The 23555-nt window shown below is 40.3% G+C and overlaps 1 protein-coding gene across 1 annotated transcript in view; it reads right to left on the reverse strand.

Moving 5' to 3' along the window:
* Positions 1-23555, reverse strand: part of LOC126334576 (Down syndrome cell adhesion molecule-like protein Dscam2) — a 290611-nt gene that overhangs the window by 85467 nt on the left and 181589 nt on the right. Inside the window, exons 13-14 of the mRNA XM_049996963.1 lie at positions 22752-22907; positions 20456-20595 (exon numbers count right to left, since the gene is read on the reverse strand). Coding sequence (XP_049852920.1) covers positions 20456-20595; positions 22752-22907 — 296 coding nt within the window. The remainder of the gene's footprint in view (positions 1-20455; positions 20596-22751; positions 22908-23555) is intronic.

Consider the following 23555-nt stretch of genomic DNA (forward strand, 5'->3'; position numbering starts at 1 on the left):
AATTGAGGCTATAGATAATAAGTTTGTGACCTTAGAAAATAAATTGGCCACAGTTAGCTCAAGTCAAGGAAAAGAGATTGAAAGGTTAACTGCAGCTGAAAGAACTTTGGAGGAGAGAGTAGACAAATTAAGTCTAGATAAAGAATCAAAAGTTAATGCCTTAGATGCTGAATTAAATAAGATACAAGAGTCTGTAACATGTAATTTAAGTGTAATAGACAAGAGATTCACTGAAATGCAAGATAATTTTGTGTATATAAACTTATGTATGAATGGTGGGAGTGTGTGGAGTAATTCACCTGTAAAAAGTTTTCCTTGTGATAATTTACACCCTGTAGACTTTTTACAACACTGCTCTGACAACCTTGTTCCTGGCATGTCTGACAATCTAAAGATTAAGATTGTAAAAAAATGCCTTGAGGGAGAAGCTTTGTCTTGGGCAAACCAACATTTTGATGAGTGGAAAATGTTTGATGATTTTAAGAAGAGTTTCTTAAATAAGTTTTGGTCTGAGACTGAACAGGGTAGAATAAAAAGTGAATTTTTAAATGGGTCTAGTTTCAGGGGCAAAATCCACTAAATGAAAGTCTTTTGCAGGGACCAACTTAGGAAATTGGTGGATCTAGATAAACCCTTCGACGAAATGACGCAAATTGATGCCCTTAAAAGAAGGTCACCTGAAAGAATACAGTGGGAATTAGGGCATGGACCTGATGACTGTTTAGACCAGTTTCTAAAATATATAGACAAATTAAACAGGGCAATGGAGAGAAATGTGCAACAGTTTAGTAATGGAAACCATTACAGTGGGAGGTGGAATTCTGATTACCATGGGGAGAACACTAGAAGGGATGATAGAGATTTTCGGAATGAACACCAATATGATAGAACAAGAGAGTACAATGCTAAATGGAGAGGGAGTAACTGGGAAAACAGTGGTGTAACTAGGAACAACAGATGGGAAGGTAACAACAGAATGAATACAAATTGGAGAAGTGACAATAGAGGTAGACTCTGGAAAACTCCGGTCTGCCTCAATGAGGGTGCACAGTTTTGGGGCGAACAGATTTAAACATAATAGGACCACTAACGTTCACACAAAACCCAATAGTGTAAATAACTGTACCATTAACAAACAGGCTAAAAACCGGAAATATCAAGTGAATTATATAAATTTTGATAAAAAAAATTGGGATGCTATGTGGCACAGTAGACCACCACAAAATAAACATAGGATAGATCAAAGTTCTGACTCATTTCTGGATGAGGAGATGTTAAATGATTTTTACAGCTGGCCAAAAAGGGGAGAGCAAGCTACTGATGAAGAAAGTAATAAATGTTTTAGTTCAGAATTGGGGGGGGGGGGGATGTTCACACAAGAACGTAATAGTGACTCAGCTGATGATATACCTAAGCAACAGGAAAGAGAATCAACCATAGAAAGTGAGAAACAGAGAGGAATAGATTAAACTGGCAGTAAAGTGTACCATAGTAGTGATGATGTTAGTATTATTGATGTGAAAAGTATGGTAAGCAAACCAGAAGGTGAGCACAATGTTTTTATTGAAATAAATAATGAAGTGTTGAAACTTGATGATAGTTGTGGTGATGAATCAAAGGAATATGACAAGAATAATGAAGTGACAGCTGAAAATCAATTGCTACATGTCTGTCCTGATGATTTCATGGTTAATCAAAGTGGTGATAACAAAAGTGAAAATATTGTGAATGAATTAGATTTGCGTGATATTATTGAAAGTAAAGGAAGCCAATTTTTAGAAATCCTGTGGAACCAGTATAATGCGAGTTGTAGTAGCAAAGTGTTTTGGTATCATCTAAGTATAATTAGCAGAGTTTTATGCCCATGCTGGTGGGAGAGTAAAAGAAAGAGTCTGAGTGACAGATATATAAACAGTAGGGAGATATTTTGTGTGCAGCCAAAGTGTAAACTTGACTCTAGTAACTTAGAATCTGAAACTCAGGTAAACCCGATGAAGACTTAAAGGGAGGAAGTAGATGGAAATTAAAAAGAAATTGAAAAAGATTTATTATATGAAGTCCCTGAGGGGAAGGCAGATGAAAAGGAATTAGTCTGTCCATACATTAAACTAAGAGTCAATCAATGGGAAGGACACTGTCTTATTGATACAGGAAGCCCTATGTGTGCAACATCAGAAAAATTTAGAGATAAAATTAGAGATGGTAAGAACTTTGTAGAAATGCTGGTAGTAGGGGTAAAAATCAGAGGTGTCACTGGTAGGTAAAGTAAGGTAGTTAAGAGTCAAGTATTGTTAACGTTTGAAATTGAAAATGTGGAGTTTGAGCAGGGTTGCCTTGTGGTCCCAAGGTTAGAAGAAAATATCATATTTGGCATGGACTGGGTCTTGAAAGTGGGTGTAAGCTTCTCTTGGGAAGATAAGAGTGTTATAATTACGGAACCTGAGAAAAATAGTATTTTGAAAACAGAAATGTTCATCCTTAACTGTAGTAATTCTTGCAACCTTATCAAAGCTGTTGTAAGCGAGGTAGATAATCAACACATAAATGATAACACACATAATCAACCCATAAGTGATAACACACCCTTTGACCTTATAAATGAACAAAATTTCGAAGAATTAGTCGAAGTCAAATTGAAGGAAGCTGTAAATCTAAGTGAAAGTCAGAAAAATCAGTTAAGAGAAGTGTTATGGGAATTTCAGGATACATTTAGTGAGAGACCAGGGAAGGTAAAAGACTATCAGTGCAGACTTCAACTCAGAGATCATCATCCTTTCTTCTTAAAACCATATGGCATTCCATTCTCCAGGAAAAAAGATGCAGAAAGGGAAATCCAAAAATGGAAACTTGGGGAATTATAGAAAGAAGTAGAAGTGCTTACAACAACCCATTAGTAGTTGTGTCTAAGAGAAATGGTGGGGTTAGACTTGTACTTGACTCTAGGCACCTTCATAAGTTCTTGATTAGAGAAAATGACCATCCTGACAATATGGATGAACTTCTGCACAAATTTGATAATGTAAAATTTATGAGTAGCCTAGACTTGACATCTGGTTTTCACCAAATACCACTTGAGCTTGATTCTAGGAAGTATACTGTCTTTTTGTATGGTGGCAAAAGTTACCAATATTGTGTTGTCCCTTTTGGATTGAATCTATCTGTGGCTGAATTTATCAGAGCACTGGATTTTGTATTAGGTGACGAATTGTCTTCAAAATTAATAGTACATATTAAAAAGAAAGATTCCAAGATTTACCAAGTGGGAAAGCGCTGGTAGACAGGCACAATAAAATAACACACACACAAAATTTCTAGCTTTCGCAACCAATGGTTGCTTCTTCAAGAAAGAGGGAAAGACAAAAAGATGTGGGTTTTAAGGGAGAGGGTAAGGAGTTATTCCAATCCCGGGAGTGGAAAGACTTACCTTAGGGGGAAAAAAGGATAGGTATATACTCGCACGCGCACACACACGCACACGCACACACACGCACACGCACACACACACACACACACACACACACACACACACACACATCCATATATACATAGAGACACAAGCAGACATATTTAAAGGCCAATTAATAGTATATGTAGATGACATTCTTGTAACTGGAAAACCTGAGACGATCATCTAAACCTTCTGACACAAGTCTGTTCAAAATTGAGGGAAGGGGAAATGACTGTAAAATTGGAAAAATGTTGTTTTGGAGTTAATGAACTGAAATTTTTGGGCATAATATTTCAGAAAAGGGAATCTTACCTGATAAGGATAAACTTGAGGCCATTGTAAACTTCCCTACCACCAAGAACAAAAAACAACTCAAGTCCTTTTTGGTCTCACTGGATTCTATAGAAAATTTCTTAGTACCCAAGCTTTAAATGCAAACTACTTATGTAACTTACTAAAAAAGAATACTGTTTGGGTTTGGACACAAGAATGTCAGGATGCATTCGTGGAAATAAAACAACAACTGTCCCAAAGTCAGATGCTGTATAGAACTGTTATGTCGTTACGATTCTATGTAATGACAGATAGTAGTGAGACAGGTTTAGGGGCACACTTATTTCAAAACATAGAAGTAGAAGGAAAATTGGAACACCATTCTATTGCTTTTGCTAGCCGGGTTTTACAAAAGTATGAAAAATTGTATACAGTCACAGAGAAGGAACTACTTGCCATTCACTGGGCATTTAATAAGTTTAAAAGTTATCTGTTAGGGCACAAGGTAATTGTTTTCTCTGACCATAAAGCTCTATCTTACATTCAGGAGTGCAGACTCTATCATGACTGTATAACAAGGAGGGTTTTATTCCTTCAACAGTTTGACTATGAGATCAAATTTATTCAGGGTAAACATAATGTCATTGCAGATGCCCTTTCCAGACTACCAGTAGGTGCAGATGTTGAAAATCCTTATGGAAAAGAGGAGAAAGAGTTCAAACTTATGTACTTAAAGAGTGTAAAAGATGAAGCTGAAATACTGAAAATCTGTATTGATATTTGTAGAAACCAAAACCATGATGAAAATTGGAAGTTGGTTAAAAGTTATATAGGGAAAAAGGGAGGAGAAAAGGTAGATCAGTATTATAAAGTACAAAAAGGGATTTTGTTTAAGAGACCTAGACCTGACTTAGACAATTCGAAACTATGCTGGCCTGAGTAATGTATTGACACGTTAATTAGGTACATACATGAAAGCTTCGGACACTGCGGAGCAACAAAATGTATACAGAAGATACAGGAAAATGTATACTTCTATAATATCAATAGGGGAGTGAAGAAAAAACTTGAAACCTGTGATTGTTGTCAGAGGGTGAAAGTGAGTAACCAGACTTCTAAAGGATTGATGCAAAACATTTTACCAAATAAAAACCTTGAATTGACAGCTATTGATCTATATGGACCACTGCCAAGATCAAGGGGCGGATATAGTTACATCTTAATTATAGTAGTGTTTCCTCTAAATTTATAAAATTGTATACATTAAAGAGAGCAACCAGTAAACAAATTATCATCAAGCTGAAGAATCATTATTTCACAAATGTTGGTATACCCCAGGCCATCATGTCTGATAATGGGTCACAGTTTACATCGAAATTATGGAAAATTTTTATTGAAGATACAGGAATAAAACATATTTTGATTTCGGTTTGTCACCCATCAAGTAACCCAGCAGAAAGGTACACGAGGAACATTGGAAGGCTCTGCAGAACGTACTGTAGTAAAAATCATGTTAATTGGATTGAAAATGTTACTGACTTCGAGGATATAATGAACAGCCTACAGCATTCATCCACTGGTTTTTCACCTTATGAAGTAATGTTTAATAGAGAACCTGCAAATTTGATTTCTGAGAATGATGATTTCCCACCTTGTCAAACTATGACCCCCAGGAAAGAGAGACAGATGTTAGGAACACTATGAAAAGGCAGGGAGAGATAAGAAAATGGAGACATGATGCAAGAACTAAAGGAGTACAGTTCAGGACGGGAGATATGAGTTAAGTACCAAACAGTTCGTACTTGTTAACGATCTCGCCCTGTAAATTTGAATCTCCTGTAGTGCCTGAAGTCACCATGTCGACAATGGAGTAGGACAACTTATAGACTGTGGAAATCTTAGGAAGGGGTCCGTTAAAATGCCATTGTGCAAAAATGATATGAAAAAGGTTTTAGAAAGGCTATTGCCAATATTAAAACAAACATTGGTGACCACTACATTTGGCTTTCAGTTAATGAGACCGCTGACAGTTGTGGCAGATTTATAGTTAATGTCATGGAGGGGAATTTCCATAGCACCAGGAAATCCCTATGCCTGTGTAAACAACTGGACAAGTTGAATCTCAGTGTGAAGGGAGGAGACCCCCCAAGAGGGATCATTACCGACAAAATTTTATTAAATAAATTTTCCATGCATAATGTTCGGCCATAGCCAGCTTGGGCATACTGTGGTGAAAGGTGCTGGCCGGAAGACCATGGTCGGCACAGTCTTGCCTCGTGCTCCTCGGTCAGACTCAAGTCCCACGGGTTGGTTGTACTGACGGAGGTACGCTACTAGCAAGATACATTGGCGGAATCAATCCTCCAATCAGAGACTAATCGTGTGATCACGTGGGGACACGGCCGGGAGCGGTGAGGGCGGCTTGGAAACAGCTCCGCGCTCTCTTAGCTTCAGATCTCAGCCCCGAGTAGTCGCTCCTCTAGCCTCTGCCTCTCTGATGAGCAGACGGCAACCCCTCTTGGGGCTGCTCAGCCCAAACGTAGGCACCAATGTATCATCGTTACAGGAATAAACTGGGTCCATTCCACTTCATTACTTTTCATTTTACAATGCCCTCCGCTCCTGACCTATATCCTGACAAACAAGTGGTGTCAGGAGTGGAATGTGACCCACCTTACGGTTGTAAAATCAACTCATCAGTTGAGTATGAGTACTACAAAGGGGCCGAGGCTGAGCAAGTAAAGGAAACTAGACCGAACGTGGCGAGACTGCAGCCCGTCACGCCATGCTAACGCGCCACAAGCGTGACGCAGTTTGCCGCCGGCCGCGAGCCGAGGAGGGTCCGCGATGCAGTCACGCTCGCCGCCGCTGCCACCGCCGCTGTCCATAGCTGCAAAAGGGTCACCGCCTGCGCCAGGGTCCAGGGTGCGGCCCTCGTGCCGCCCTGCCGTCGCAGCTGTCCGTGCTGTCGCCAGCCGCCTGCTGCGCCCACGCGAGATCAACGCGCCTGCCACCGCTCGTAGACACCGCCGCCATCCATCGTCTGCATGCCACCAAACAATGTAAATCACTAGCGACGCTACGCTAGTGTAGATGCCCACACTATAGTAACATGCCGATCACCAGGCAGCAATCGGAGGCAGGAGCAGCCGGAGAGGATAAAGATCCCCTCTTGGCACTGCAGTCCAAGTTAAATCAATTAATTTTAACTAACACAGAGCTTAAGCAACAGATAGATGATCTTAAAATGGCTTCTCAGCAATCTAATGTTGCTAAGCAAGTGCTAGTGGAGGAACAGTTGAAGCAGGTGACTCCACCACTCACTAGTGCAGAATCACCTGTAGCAGTAGCCACCTCTACTTTGGTGCAGAGCTTTCCAGCAGTAGTGTTTTGTCTGGCGTTCGCTGGAAAGCCGCATGAGGATATTCAAATGCTTGTCCAGAATATCCACGACATCAGTTGGCCAGATGAATTTCTCTTAACGTGATGAAAATGAAACTCACCGGCGAAGTGCGGAACTACGTGCAGTCGGTGGAGAGCTTGAAAAATGCCCCTACGTTCCAGTCCCTTGCAACAGGGTTGATTGAAAGGTATACAGACAAAAGTAGTACTAATTACTATCGCAACTTGCTTTCCACTCTTAGGCAAAAAACGGGTGAAGATTTAGAAGCATTTGCGGACAGGATTAGAAGCGTCGCATGCCACACGTACGCACTAAGTGCCAGTTCTTCTCGTAACGAGGTTCTGTTGGAAGAATCAGAATGTCGTGTGATAGACGTGTTTATTCGTGGCATAAACCCTCAAATAGGGGGCGAAATCAAGGTAGCTTCCCCCCGCACCTTACACGAAGCCGTTCCATTAGCACTCTTGATTTAGGAGGCGAGCTGATTTGTGGCCATCTCCGCGCGGCAAAGCGAGCCCCGACGTGTCTTTTCGAACGATACTAAGTGTGGGCATGTGGCAGATCAATGTCGCATGCCATATTGTCATCAGTGCAGGAACATGGGTCACCAAAGTGTGCATTGTCCAAATAGTAGGCAACAACCGCCTGCAAATTCCAGGCGAAATGCAAACCAACCACAGAATTCGGGAAAAGGCTGTGGGGCAGGAAGCGCCACCCCTCCTGGCCCCCATTAAAAATTGTGACCCCCCTAGCTTATAAGGGAATCACGTAGATGGCAAGCATGGTTGTCGATGGTGTTAGAGGCCTCAAATCAATATGTGTGCTATTTGACACAGGCGCACAGATCAGTTTGGCATTTTTATCGAAGAGAGATAAAAGAACATTGCAACCGCCGCAGTACCATTTCAGTGGTATTGGTCCCGGTATAGTGAAACCTGACGGCAGCTGTTGTGTTGAGTTCATGTTGGACTCCACAGAATATGCTTTTACAATGGAGGTTATACGGAACAGGCACACGGATTACGACATCATCTTGGGAAGTGACTTTCTGCATCATTTCCAGGGGGTTATTGACTATTGGTTAAATACCTTCCAATTCAGCGACAATGTGCACCGTTTTGGACGTGACTGCACGTTGCGGGCGAGTGGAGCTGGGAAAAAATGATCCTTTTCCCAAGTTTTGGAGTCTTCCGCAATTATGCTAAAAGCCAAAAATCCCGTGGGGATACCAGAAGGCACAGGAAAGATCCTTTGGGTGCCTGTCGGGATACGTGAATCTGAAGAGGTTCATTTCTTGGTAGATCCACTCCGCCAGAATGAAACTCTTGACCAGATGCAGGTCCACGTAAAACGAAGCCTGTGTAAAGCGCAGCAAGTACAGAAAGAAAATTGTGTACCCATGTGTTTAGACAATTTTAGTCACAAGCAAGCTTTAATACCGCATGGTACAGTATTAGCCAGCTTACAGGTTATCACAGAAGATGAGTTGCCAATGAGAACCTCTTCCCTGAAAAAGAAAGAGACTGCTGCCACCTCTCAACACCTTTTGACAATCACGTCACATCTGACAGATAAGTTTAAAGCTAAGCTTAGTCACCTCCTATTGCATGAACAAAAGCTAATAAATGAAGTATTGAATGAGTATTCATGTTTGTTTGAAGACAGGAAATATTTACCAGCAACAGATCTAATCGAACATGAGATTCCAACCGGAAATGCTAGGTCAATAGCTCAAAAAGGGTAGCGAATTCCCTACCATCTTCAGTCAGTGGTAGAAGAAACTATACAACAGCATCTAGAAGCAGGAATAATACAACACTCTTCTAGTGCGTGGTCTAGCTCAATTGTAGTCGTTCCAAAGAAATCTATAGACGAAGAAAAATCCAATCGCCTCTGTGTAGACATGCGAGCAGTAAACAAAGTTACTACTCCAGATCATTATCCATAACCCCAGATTGATGAAACACTCGATCATCTGGGCAATTGCTGGTACTTAACAACATTAGACATGCGCAGTGGGTATCATCAAATTCCAATTGCTCCTCAAGATCGAGCTAAGACAGCTTTTGTAGTTCCTGGTGGCTTATATGAATTCTTAAGAATGCCTTTCGGGCTTCGCAACGTGCCAGCAACCTTTCAGCGATTTGCAGATCTGCTATTACGTGGGTTGAAACCTACTATGTGCCTTGTGTATCTTGATGATATAATTATATTTTCAAAATCCACTGCTGAACATCTACGCAGAGTACTGTTGCGCTAGCAAAATGCTGATTTAAGCTTAAAATTAGAAACATGTTCTTTTGCTCAATCACAAGTGCAGTATTTAGGTCATGTCATCAGTTCCAGCGGAGTCAAGCCAGATCCACGATTAACTGAAGCAGTAGACACTTTTCCTATTCCAACAAATTTAAAGGAATTACAATCCTTCCTTGGCCTTGCAAGTTATTACCACCATTTTGTTAAAGATTATGCTACTATTACCAAACCACTTACTAAATTGTTGAAAAAGGATACTCCTTTTGTTTGGACAGATGAATGTTCGACCGCCTTTCAAACAGTGAAAACTATTTTAACTAGTTCAGCTCTACTTGTTTACCCAGACTTTGCTGAACCTTTTATTTTATCTTGTGACGCATCTGATTTTGCTGTAGGATGTGTCCTAAGCCAAGTACAAGATGGTGACGAAAAACCCATTCGGTATGCCTCTCATCAACTGAATAAAGCAGAAACTAATTACAGTACTACAGAAAAGGAATTGCTTGCCCTTCTTTTTGGAATTAATTATTTTAGATGGTACCTTTATGGTCGCAAGTTTACAGTTCTTACTGATCACTCTGCTATGCAGTGGTTATTGAATCTTAAAGACCCTAGCAGCAAACTTATGCGCTGGGCCATGAAACTGGCAGAATATGATTTTGAAGTTTGGCACAAGCCTGGTCGGTTGCATCAAAATGCTGATGCGTTAAGTAGAAAAGTGCGTGTCATTCAATCAGATGAGTTATCAATTGAAGAGTTAAAAGAAGCACAGCAGGTGGACGTTCAATGTCAAAGATACGCCACCTTGCCAGAATTTGAAGTAATAGATGACCTTTTGTATCAAAGAACTCCCCATGGAAACCGTTTGGTAATACCGGAATGCTTGCAGCAACGTATAATATGGCAATGCCATGATACAATCCAAGCATGTCACAGCGGAAAACGCACTACGAATGCTTGAATTGCGTTATTGGTGGCAATACCGACAACGTGACGTGGACAGGTATGTAAGATGTTGTCTGCCGTGTGCACAATGAGCACAAACTAGGCATCCGTGAGTGCCGCTACAAACACTTCCTCAGGCATCTTCACCCTTCGAAATTCTTGCTTTAGATTTCCAAGGTCCTTTTCCACAGTTGCAACAAGGTAACAAATACATTTTGTCTGTTATTGATCACTTTTCACGTTATCTAAATTTGGTTCCCCTCCCTCACATGACAGCTAAAACTGTGGCAAGAGAGTTTGTAAATCGTGTGATACTACCTTTTGGAAGTCCTGATGCCATTTTAAAGGATCAAGGAACCAATTTCATGTCTGCTTTATTTGTACAAGTTTGTAAATTGCAAAGAATCAAAAAATGGCATACAACTCCCTTCCATCCTAAAGCCAACGGTCGCGTTGAACGCGTACACCGTACAATTTGTAAAATGTTATCCTACTATGTTGCAAAAACGCATGCTGACTGGGACAGATATGTACCGTATATTTCTTCTGCATACAACACCTGAATACATGAATCCATGGGGTATACCCCTTACGAAGCTGTGTTTGGACAGCCGATGAATTCGCCGTTCGAAATAGACAACTACCTCAAGGTGTAGAAATAAAGGAAGTAAAAGGTTTAACCCGCCGGCTAAAAGCGATCCGGTATAAGGTAAAGAGGAATAATATCAAAGCTACTAATAAACAGTTGCACAGGCAGAACAAAAATGCTGTTTTACAGTCAATGCAGAACTGCAATTAACTGATTGTACGCTGATAGTGCACTTTGACTGCCTGCAACCTTACCACAGTAGGCTGTGTCACCACAACAGGTCGCAGCCCCCAATCCGCCTATGTCACCTCCACCTCAAGTGGAACAAAGATGAAAGAAAAAACGGAGGAGATTACGTCCACAGGGTTGTAGATACCCTTTGCAGAATCGACACCCTTATAGGTTCAGGTCGCGTGATTAATCACGCCTAATTAGAGTTTTATGTTATGTTTTATTGCAGCTTAGTTTAAGTCATTTTACTTGGAAGCAAGACGTGAATGGCCACCACGGAGTTCCCAGCGATTATCAATTGTCAATTTCCAGTTCTGTCATGTATTTTTGCTCATTTTTATATGTATGATTATGTTTTATGTTTTGCAAGCAATGCCACGCATTAGACGTCACGCAACTGACTTGCTTGAAATGCAACCATTACACTTGGTGTTGGCAGTACCGCAGCTGCTAACACCGAATAATATTCTTCAATGTCCTCTATTGCCATCTATTTGGCAAACCAGTACATGTGGAGTATTTTTACTCTGAGCTTTTCTTAATACTAGTTACATTGACGTCAAGCGTATTGTACTATACGTCGTAGTCCTGTATTTGCTGCAGCTAACCGTAAGTAATCGGAACAGAAAAAGCCAGGACTTGAAATGCATACGCCTCGTACGCTTTGTTTACGGGACCAGGTGTTGGCAGGGCAACACATCAGCTGTCACCTCCCCTCCTCTCTTCAGCTCTGTCCCATCTCCTCACAAAGAACTGGCCAGCGGCCATCATTTTTTCTCAGCCAGTAACAGCGCTCTGCGCGATGACGTATCTTATCACCACATGCGCTGCCGCCTCCAGCGTCTCAACACGCAGCACGTCTCGAGTAGTTACAAAAACAAACCGCAAATTACTGCCCTATCCTCCGTGTATGACAGACTACAATGCACTTACCATCATTTTATATAACTAACAGCCTTTTTAAAAAGCTCTTATTCTACATAATTAGCAAGTTCTATTTCATCGTTATTTCTTGTACATGCTAAGCGCATGATATCTGTCGCTGCAGTAGCAGCCGGTCTCTTGCGGCTACACGCCGTCTCACATAACCGCTGATGTGCCGGTGCCTACTCAGCAACTACGCATGCGCTGCGCGCTCGCTAACAGCTCCAAGCTCGTTTCTTTCATGCAGCCGGAAGAGAAGGCAAACAAAATTCATTCAAACCTCCCAATAAATTTTAACATAAATATTAAGTAGATGTGATTCATTGTTTAAATTCTTTTCCTTGTTTTGTTTCACATTAGCTGGATAAATCACACAAAGTTCTTAACGATTTACATTATTCTGCATACCTTAGTCTGCCAATCCTGTAAGTGAAGTTTCACTACTGCTTTGATTCATTGTATAAGCTACAAACTACAGCCCCAACTCTCTTACACATTGAAATATGAGGACATTTAACATTACCTTCCTTGGACAAGGCCAGATATGGGCAAACCAATGCAATGCCACAGGTTTTTCACGCTACTGACGAGGCACAAACGACCAATCATCCGGGCTGCTGAATATCGGTGGGCGATTGTTCCTTGGTTGCTATGCAGTTATTTTTGCCCTCCCCATTTATTTTACTCTACCGCCGTGGTCATTGTTCTATCTTGTTTTCCTTCTTCTGTCGATAAGCAGGCCCCTACAACATGTTAGGTACCCTCTTTCGACAGTACCGGTCTTTTAATCTTACCACTCATTTACCCTGAGATATTGCTCTCCCTTGTTGCAGTCTTGCCCCAAAATATCGGCCGATGATCCATTGTGAGATACGTACTTTGCCTCTAATTAGCCGGTGATGTAAGCGCTACGGGAACTGTGCCTAGTTATCCTTTCAGTTTAATTTGTTATCGTCAGTTGTAAAACTAACACACACGCACCCTAGCAGCCAGCCACAGGTGGCCAATGTTACATGTTAACGTTGAGTGTTACGACTACTTACAGCGTTATTATTATATATCATTGTGTTTTTATGTTCCTGTCAGTGTATGTCATAGTATTTAATTATGTCACTATGCTAGCACTAGTGATTTATAGTTCATGATTTTCATTTTATGTAGTGTTATGTACTGCGCGCACAAAAAGTGATTCTATTTATGCATGTATGCTATTCTAGCTTCAGAGCTATTTTTATTTCTTGAACAGTCGACATTTTCCTAGTACAGCTGATACTTTTATTCCATGTATTGCAGGAAACCCATGTGCCTACACCAATTCTTATTAAGTCAGACGGACGCCCTTAGGCCTGCTGAACCACGGTATCATAGATATCTCCAGATATCTCCAATTATCTCCAATTATTAGACAGGTTGCCTTAGCACTGTCCGCAGGTTGCTCCATTGCCCTGCAAATTATATAATCATCAATCCAAGTCTGCAGATTGCATTAATGCACTGCTGAACTTATTAGTCGAGTCACTCACAGGTAGCTCATTCGCACCGCGAACTTGTACTTACACGTCACTGAATCCTAGGCTCCTCAGTTGACCACAAAACAATTCATACATCAATTACATGAGACAATTTGCGCTCACACTACGCCTTTGGCACTCAACCACAAATGAACTGAGCCCCAGACGCTCTTTTATTACATTTTATACAACGCCACTTTCTTCTACATGGCAATTCCATTGCAAAATCATCGGATTCTGCCGAAGATTCAGATACCATTCTCCAAATGGCAGCCTTTTCCGTTGCTGAACTGACACATTGCTTTTCGCCATCTGACAGTGCAAACTGCACTTTTAAGAATAATGTTGTTATATACACACACTGTCGGATTTTACTGACGTAGTCCCTTATGCACTTCGTCAATCAACTAAAAAACAACATCCCCTGATGGATTTCGTATCCGATACAGAAGTTTATGTTCGGGAAATATTCCCTTTATTTTATTTCTTGTCAATTATTATTACTTCAATGTCATGTTTTATTGTTATCAATTTATAGTTATGATTAATGTTAGTACACTTTATGGTTATACGTTATTTTTGTGTCATATTCGGTATTCCCTTTTAATTTTCATTGTTTCTCGACTGGAAATATCTCTGATAGCACCTATTGGCCTTCAATTCGTATCTGCCATCAGCTACCATTAGTCACACATTTACACAACACCTCATACGCCCAATAACAACTTACAACACACTCACACTGTTCACATCCACACTACCTTTTTGTAACTTGTTGACGTTGCCAGACCTCTATTGTCATATACTAAGTACATGAACAAGGATTTTATCGTTTATGCCCTCCGCTCTTCAGAAGGGGAAAGGGAAGTACGTACGTATATACATTCTGCTCAGTAGCAGTTTCTTTTAATCAACAACGTAATCAATTTACCTGTTGAACACTTAAGTTGTTCTGTTAAAATGGAATCAAACGTCTTTGTGACATCAGCTATTCGTTTATTATTGCTTTGCAATAAACTGTTACTTTTAAGTTGCACTTACAATGTCTTAGTCTTGGACGCAGAGCCACTAGCACTCTCTGACGCTGTTATCTGAGCTCAGCACTCTGCCGGCTCAGCGCTGATAAAGCAGCGCTGTTCCGCCTCCACTGCTTCATGCCCAGCCTCTGTATTCACGGGCAACAAACTTGCTCTCGCTAACATTCATTTCCTACTTCTGTACGGTTAATCTCTCTATTGACCACTTCTGTAAGTAAAGATCCTATGATTATTGAGTTAACGTGAGTTGTCCTACCCTCATTCGGGTTTTCTACAACTGAAAAACCACTCAATATTATTTCTGAAATTTATGAAGTACTTCACCTGTCTCGCCGTGTCGAGCCTTAGCGGGGTGGGTGCCCCTGCGTAGTAGCCAATGCATGGGAGGTGCCTAGGCTGTGCAAGTTTACACTGCGATCACAGGATTCCTTCTCATTTTATTCATTTAAAAAAAAAAAACTTTCTTTGTTAAAATCTCAAATTAATTAACGACACCTGGCCTTCGTCCCATAGCAGGTTGATAAATTTTTCCAGTGAGTTAAACTTAGTCTGCGCTGCGTAGTACTGCCTCCGCATTCAGCATCTTTTTTGCTGACGCGTGATTGATCAGCGGATACTCAGTGTTGAATTACACCATTGTCTTGCCGCCTTGCTATCCCCTTGGCTGCCAAACTGTTGTTTGCCTGCCTTGATTATACTTCGTGGCCTTCTTCATCAGTAAGTGTGACTGAACTGGTCCATCGTCGCTACTTGCCAGGTAATTATTGCTACAACGTTGAACCCCCTCTGTCATCTCTGAATTACTCATCAAGTGAGCCAGGAAATTTTTACTTGTAGGGTCACTAATACTTTCTCTCGCAGTCGACCGTTATCAACATTGGAAGCTGAAAGCAACCTCCGTTCAAATGGCTATCAATTTATCATCCGCAATGGGAAGCATGTTAATCTCAATGGTTGTCATCGTTGCCGTTAAGGCGCCTCCATTTCACATCTACCCTTCCACATCTGGCGTGCTTTTTGGACGTTGTCATGATCTGGTGCATACTCCACATTATGCTATTGTATTAGCTGATGTCAACTTAACATTATTAGAAGAGGAAGGCCGTGCTTTATATGATACAGCTCAGCAATTGTCAAAATATGAAACCTTATTGACGCAGACGAAGGAACATGAGTTTCTCCGATCTTTGTGAGAAGTGACTAGAATTATTTCAACCCTTCAAAGTCAATTGAACAGTGTTAGGGATGCAGTAGCACGGCCTCGTTTCAAATGAGCCTGGTTGCCCGTTGGAGGTACATTATTAAAATCTGTCTTTGGGACTCCTGACGAAACAGACGCAAAACGTTGGGATTTGGACACACAGCAAGCACTTTCGGAAACACAAGCTAATCACGAAGTGTTGATACATCAACAGGTGTGTCTGACACATCTTGAGAATAACCTGTTAGCCACTACTAGACAAATACAAGTTGTAGCCGACAGATTAACACGACACTATGGTGCACTTGAACAATCCTTTAACCAAGAGTGGACTCATCTTTGCTCGGGATTACGTAATCTGACTATCACATTGGACATTGTGAAGACCACACAGATTCTTTTATTTAATATACGCACAGCACAGTTACACGTGCATATGTTACACTCGGCCATTCAACTTGGACTGCAAGGAAAACTCAGTCCACATCTGTTACCCTCAGAGTCCTTCTTGCACATCCTACACAATGTGTCGTCACAAATTTTGGCCCCTAAACAAATGCTTTATGCTGTGTGGGGAAGCAACCTCCCCTTTTACTATGCTGTGTTGGAGGTCTGACTTACCCGTAATTCGGACGGTATTCGGATGCGAATGAGGTTGCCAATCACGTGTGCAAATTGCAAATACGAGTGCTATCAAATATACACTTTTCCAGTCTCTTGGGCTACCCTTCACCACCATGTTGTTTGGCAGACTCAAGAATTTTTAATAGTTAGTCGGGATCAACAAACTAATGCCACTCTCTCTCGCGCTGGACTATCCAGTTGCTTCCATACAACACATTACTTATGCTCCACGCTAATTTTAAACATTAACACTACTGGGTGCGAGATGTCACTGTTTTTAGCTGAAACTCCTACATGTCCTCGTGTTCTAGTCGCACTTCGTCAACCAATAATTCAGCCTGCTGGCAACAGTTTTCTGTTCGCTGTTCCACAGACTGTCACCGCCACCCTGGTGTGCCACCGTTCAATGTCAGAGACTGAATAGTACCGGGTAACACTGAATAATAGTGGCCTAGTGTATAATAGTTCAAGATGTGATGTATACACTGCTTCTATGAGGATATCAGTTCAATTGCACTCCACCTTTCATGTCACCATTCCCACATTTACCTTATACCTCCCTGAACTCTCTTTTAAACTCCATCACCATGAGAAGCTAAAGAATTTACCGAATACCGATGATTCAGATCTACTCCAATCAATCAATCATCTCCTTACCCAGGAACATAACCAAATTGCTCTTGACCGAGTGGCCTCACATATTGCTGACTGGCACCAAACCAAGCGATTAACCACCATTGTATTACCCAGCGCTGGTTCGGTAATCATCATGGTAATGATTCTGATTATAGTATCTTGGATTCTCTGTAAAAGAGGGTTTTGCAAATGTTGCACTTCCTTCCGAGAAGTAGTACCACCCCCACAACCTGAAGGTGAATACCACACCTGAAACTACCCGCCAACCTTGGTGCATGAGATCAGGCATGACCCTCTCTTAGAAGTAAGTTGTAGTCTAGGTGTCAGGTCAATGAACTAATTTTGTAATGGATTTGTATTTCTATGTAAAGTCTATGGAATCATAATTTAACTGTCGAGTCTTAACCCTCGTGTAAGTCATTTTGTTTTCTATTTAAATTTAAATCACCCACTTGGTCAATTACCATTGTAATCCTAGATTTAAGAACTCAAAGTAATATTACGGGGAAAAACCCCCTTGTGACTGTTAGGCCTGGGAGCATTTTGTCAGCCCCACGAGGGTGGAGTGTTTCAGTGTGTTGTGGTCCGGTGCTCCTCATCATCGCCTGGGTACCCACCACCACTGATACCGCCAACACACACTCACAGCATGGCGCCGCCCCACTGCCGTCGCACCAACTTCACATGTTTGTTATTCAAGAGCCTTCCTTCAGGCCATTCAGGCCACTTTGTAACTTTTGCACATTGATATCACTATGTTATGGATGTTAATTTCTGGGACCCTTCATAATGATCATATATTTTTTAAATGGAATAATCAATTACAATAAGCTCATTCAATTTCATCCAGAGAGTCTTCTTCGGAAGGGGAAAGGATGTGCTGGGAGGAGACTCCCCCAAGAGGGATCATTACCGACAAAATTTTATTAAATAAATTTTCCATGCATAATGTTCGGCCGGAGCCAGCTTGGGCATACTGTGGTGGAAGGTGCTGGCTGGAAGACCATGGTCGGCACAGTCCTGCCACGTGCTCCTCGGTCAGACTCAAGTCCCATGGGTTGGTTGCGCTGACGGGGGTGCGCTACTAGCAAGGCGCAATGGCAGAATCAATCCTCCAATCAGAGACTAATCGTGTGATCACGTGGGGACGCTGCCGGGAGCGGCAAGGGCGGCTTGGAAACAGCTCCGCGCTCTCTTAGCTTCAGACCTCGGCCCCGAGTAGTCACTCCTCTAGCCTCTGCCTCTCTGATGAGCAAACGGCAACCCCTCTTGGGGCTGCTCAGCCCTACATAGGCACCAATGTATCGTCATTACAGGAATAAACTGGGTCCATTCCACTTCATTACTTTTCATTTTACAATGCCCTCCGCTCCTGACCTATACCCTGATGAACACTGTAGTGTGCACAAAGTCAGGAATGTCAAATGCATGCTATGTTCAGTAGAAAATAGAGAAGATAAATTTTTGCTGTTGGTGACAGAATGTGCTGCCAATTTCTTAAAAGTGGAAGCAACAGTGAAATAATTGTATCCGGTATGTTCCATTACACCCGCCTTGCCCATGACCTACAACATATAGTGTAGGAAGTCAGAAATAATTTTTCTGAAGTAAATAGAGTCATATTCCCTGTTAAGAAAGTGTATCCTAAAGTTCTAATCCATATTCTGTCCTTTAAGTAAATAGCTCGAAACATACCTCTCCCACATGAACCCAAACTTACATGTGGGTGCAACTGGCTCTAACGCATCTTTATATTATGCTGAACACTTCCAAATGGTCAAAGAGTAAATCAAGTTTTACTGAAAAGCCAAGATGGCCCTTAAGAATGACAAGAATGTTGGTATTTTTAAGAGCTTACTTCCAACATCAACCTGTTGCTATCCAACAACTAGAGTCCACATCTCTACTACTGAAAGATGCTCTAAACATGATCTCCAAGCTCCAGATGTGTCTGCAAAAAAATGTCGCTCAGTTGATACAGCATGCATTGTTAAATTAAGGAAAATTTTTCTGATGAATCTTGGATATGAAGATACGGGGGAAGTGTCACCCATTATTCAGGGGAGAAGTTTGATGGTGGACTGCATTGGAGGCTGCGAGCAATTGTGTTGATGAAATATGCATCATTGGCCTTTTGTGCTGTAGAGAGTTGGTTCTCAGCCTACAAAGCTGCACTGAAAGACAACAGGAAAAGTTTCATTTTACAAAACTTAGAAATTTGGTTTACTGAGGACTGCAATAACACAATATAATTTAAATTTCATGTTGGTTGTAGTGATAGGCCACCGACTGTGAACATACATGGGTATGCATCTCAAGTGTGGATTTTTATGTGAATGACATATGAAAAGAATTTTTCAGTAAATGATTTAAATCTATTGTAGCATGGCTGTGCTTTTTTTTGCCAATGTAAGGAATAGTTGAATGTTTATTTTCTAAAGGAAACTAGAATAACTGTGTCAAAATTACAAAAAAAATCCAAGTTAATATTACTGTTCACTATATTTTTCATTAAAATACTCCATTAATGCTAAAATAGTTTGTTTAAACCTAAAAAGGGTTATTTCAAGAAAGTAAAGGCTTTAGCTAGCAGAGGCTGCAGTCATGTGTGTGTGAACTGCATTTCTGTGTGTGCCTGTATGTATGTCGGTCATCTATTTTCAACAAAGACCTTGATTGCTGAACGTTTATATTGTATTTTTGTCATGCCTATCTGTGACTCAGCATCTCCACTATATGGCGAGTAGCAACTTATATTTAAAGGCCAAAATGTCTGCTTGTGTCTGTGTATGTGCGGATGGATATGTGTGTGTGTGTGTGTGTGTGCGAGAGTACACCTGTCCTTTTTTTCCCCTAAGGGAAGTCTTTCCGCTCCCGGGATTGGAATGACTCTTTACCCTCTCCCTTAAAACCCACATCCTTTCATTTTTCCCTCTCCTTCCCTCTTTCCTGATGAAGCAACTGCCAGTTGCGAAAGCTCGTAATTCTGTGTGTGTGTTTTGTTCATGTGCCTGTCTGCCGGCGCTTTCCCGCTTGGTAAGTCTTGGAATCTTTGTTTTAATATATTTTTCCCATGTGGAAGTTTCTTTCTGTTTTATTTATAATAAAATATATCCATAGTCTAGAAGTTATAGCCACACACAACCCACATCTTAGGGTCTATTAATAACATTAAAGTTGTGTTTGGATTAGAACTCACTTGGTTCTTTTTGCAGTCATTGGATATTTCACAGGCAGACTCACAAATTCAGCCTGTTGCATCTTTTCTCCTCTGTATGAGTAAAGCTAGAGTTTCTTGTTCCTCTCTTTCTGTATGTACATAAACTGAGAGACTGTGGTACAAATATAATAAAAATGAAGTAAGGTTCTTCACTTACCAGAGTCATTCCATCTAATGATCTCATGTATATTCTGTACTGCTTGATTTTTCCATTAGGATATAGTGGTGGTAACCATGAGACAAGCATTGTTCTTAAGTCTGCCACCAATACCTTCATATTTTCTGGTTCACCTGGTACTGTAAAATATAATTACTCTCTCTTATACCATCCAAAAGCATTTTAAAAGTGTCAATCTAATAAACAACAAAATAAATACATTGCTATAATAATTTACTGTTATCATAAAGCAACAAAAGTAATACTAGATATGTGTTTGACATACATTTGAAAATGCATAAAGGAGCCGCTGAATCTGTCAACACTCAAAGAAATTATATTTGCAAAGCACAATTTGCAGATAAGAATTTGGACATTTATAGATTTAAATAGATTGTATCACATTTCAAATCATGTGTTGAACTACAATTAGAAACACATTTTTGAAGCTAAGCTATGTATCAGAGACAGAATACCTTAACTGTTCCAATAAAAGTACCCTACCATTATTACGAATATATCACCAGGCAGCTGAACAATTCCAGACAGGGTCTCCTGGACAATAATGCCATATGATCATTTCATTTTACTAAACTTCAGTGAATTGGTACTCAAAAAGTTTGAAGAATTTTAAGGTTAATTAATAATGATGTGATTACCAAGCCCCATTTACCATACACAGGAGACATTGAATAGTGAAGAGGTGCAAAACAAACAACTCAAGCATAGGATCTTAACTTACAAACTTGTATCGATCTTGAAAGCACAAAACACACATAGCTACAATGTCCTGCTACTGCAGTCCAACTGCCGAGTGCCCTGAACATCTGTCTGCTCCTCTGCCCTCTTTGACAAGACCACTGACTAATGAGGGTGACTTCTTAAAGTATTTCAGGAGTGTAAATAGATTTTGGACAAAAGGGGGGGAGGGAGGGATGCATGGCACAGTCGGCTCAGGTGAATTCAAGCAGCCCACTAAAAACTCTTTTAGAAATGGATGCATTTTAGAAATCACTGTCATCAAATACTCCTTTTGCTCTCCACAAACTCCTCCCCCTCAGTCCAAATCAGAAATGGTTCCCATAACTTAGTACTGTCCACATTACCAGAATGAGTTATGTTTGTCATTTGGGCTACTAATGATAGAATATTGAGCAAAATTTGTAAAGAAATGCAACCATATTGATATTTTTGTTGATCAACACAATTTTTGTGTGACAAAGACAAATCCAGGTGTATTTTTATCCACTGATTTTAATTTAATGTTATTTGTAATGATATTTACTGCTTCAGTGTCATGTGAAATACTGCAACTCCAAACTTCTACCAGCCTCCAAATACAGACTAACTACTATAGACAGGTAAATAGGCAGTTGTTGTAGAGTGTACATATTTTTAACTTCCCATAGCACTAGCAAATGAATCAGGATTACCTCTCTTCTTCTTTCTTGTTACAAACGTATCCATATTAGAAACTATCACAACAGCACACAGCACAAAAACAATAAATGGTAGGACTTGCATTAAATACAGCTGCAAGTAATAACTGAACTGGTTAGCAAAACAATGAGTCCAAGCAAGGTCAACAAATGGTCTTGGCTAAAATAGTAATGGCGATAGCTAATATTGCTGTAAATGTTTAGATAGTTTAAATCTATTGTTGGCCTTGCTAACTATCTATATTGTGTATCCCTTTTTCATCGCACAACTGAAAATCAGAATATCTTTCAATTTCCAGAGCCTCTGGTCTCCTCCCTTGGCTACATCCTTGCACTGAGCAGCACACAGAACTAAGAGCAACGATCACTTCATGGCAGGGACAGGTTGCTTTCTTTGCACTAATTCTCTACATCCCATTGTTTTTTGCAGTATGGGTTTATATGCAGTACTCCCCTCATAACCCTCTAAATTCAACCGATAGAAAGCATATAAAAATTATATGGGAGTGTCTGGTATTGCCTGAAAAAGAATTCAAGTTCATAAGCAAAGCTGCTATTTCTAGATTGTGCTGTTATATCTGTACCCATTGAAAGTCTCCACTGCATTGTGAATGGTCATCTTTTCTCATTCTACTGCTTGAATTCAACTCAGGATTTTCTGATATTCTTTAAGTTTTCAAATAAATGATTTTCTAAAGTGAACTTCCTTTTAACACACATATATTTTGGTACTTTCAATTTATGAAATCTGATTAAAAGGATAGAAAGGAGATAATGTTGACTAAATGGTTTCAAGCAATTCAGTATCACCATCATAGATTAAATAATTAATTGGATGAAACTAACATGTGTCATACCATCCTCTTGTGTTGCACAGATGATAGGTTGGCTGCCCACACCATCACCTTTACTTGTGAAGGCTCGAACTTCTATGCTGTAGTTGCAGAAGTGATCAAGTTTACTCAGTTCCACCTTTTGATCTCTTGTAACATGTTCTGAAGGCATAAATACCCCTGTGAATAAAGATTTAGAAATCTATATCTGAATAACAACAGCCCAACAATGTCAGCATCATTACAACTATAATTGATGTAATAAATGTCATAAGAAGCATCATAAACTAGTCCTTCCTCACACAATAAGATATCCCTTTTCCTTACATTATGTAAAGGATGTATACTTGTAATGTACGACGAGTCAGATTAATCTATCACTTTAAAACATGTAACCCGTGCATCACAATTTAAAACAACAAGTTGACAAATATGGGTCATATATTTTAAATGAGAACTACTTTGAAATAAAAATAAAACAAGTAGAATTCTCGTAGCTATTTTATTTTTATGTGAAAGCCTCTGCTTTAATCTACCTTTCTTTACAAAATTTTCGTCAATACTTGACATGCTTATGTTTGTTTGTGAGCATTTGAAATGCCTCCTCTGACTGAGAATCCTGCCAGTTGCAAAACGGGTGAGAGCTTCTAAAGATGGCAACATTATTACACACAAATAAGCAAGACCAATTTCAAAGTAGATAAGGAGGATGGAGTATGCTTATGAAGAGCACAGTACATTGTACTTTGTAATTTACTCCATGCAGTACAAAAGCATCATGTATTATCAGAGAATTCTTATGAATAATTTCTCTTGTTTGAAGTGATA

The sequence above is a fragment of the Schistocerca gregaria genome, chromosome 2, assembly GCF_023897955.1.
Source record: "Schistocerca gregaria isolate iqSchGreg1 chromosome 2, iqSchGreg1.2, whole genome shotgun sequence".
Classification (NCBI taxonomy): Eukaryota; Metazoa; Arthropoda; class Insecta; order Orthoptera; family Acrididae; genus Schistocerca; species Schistocerca gregaria.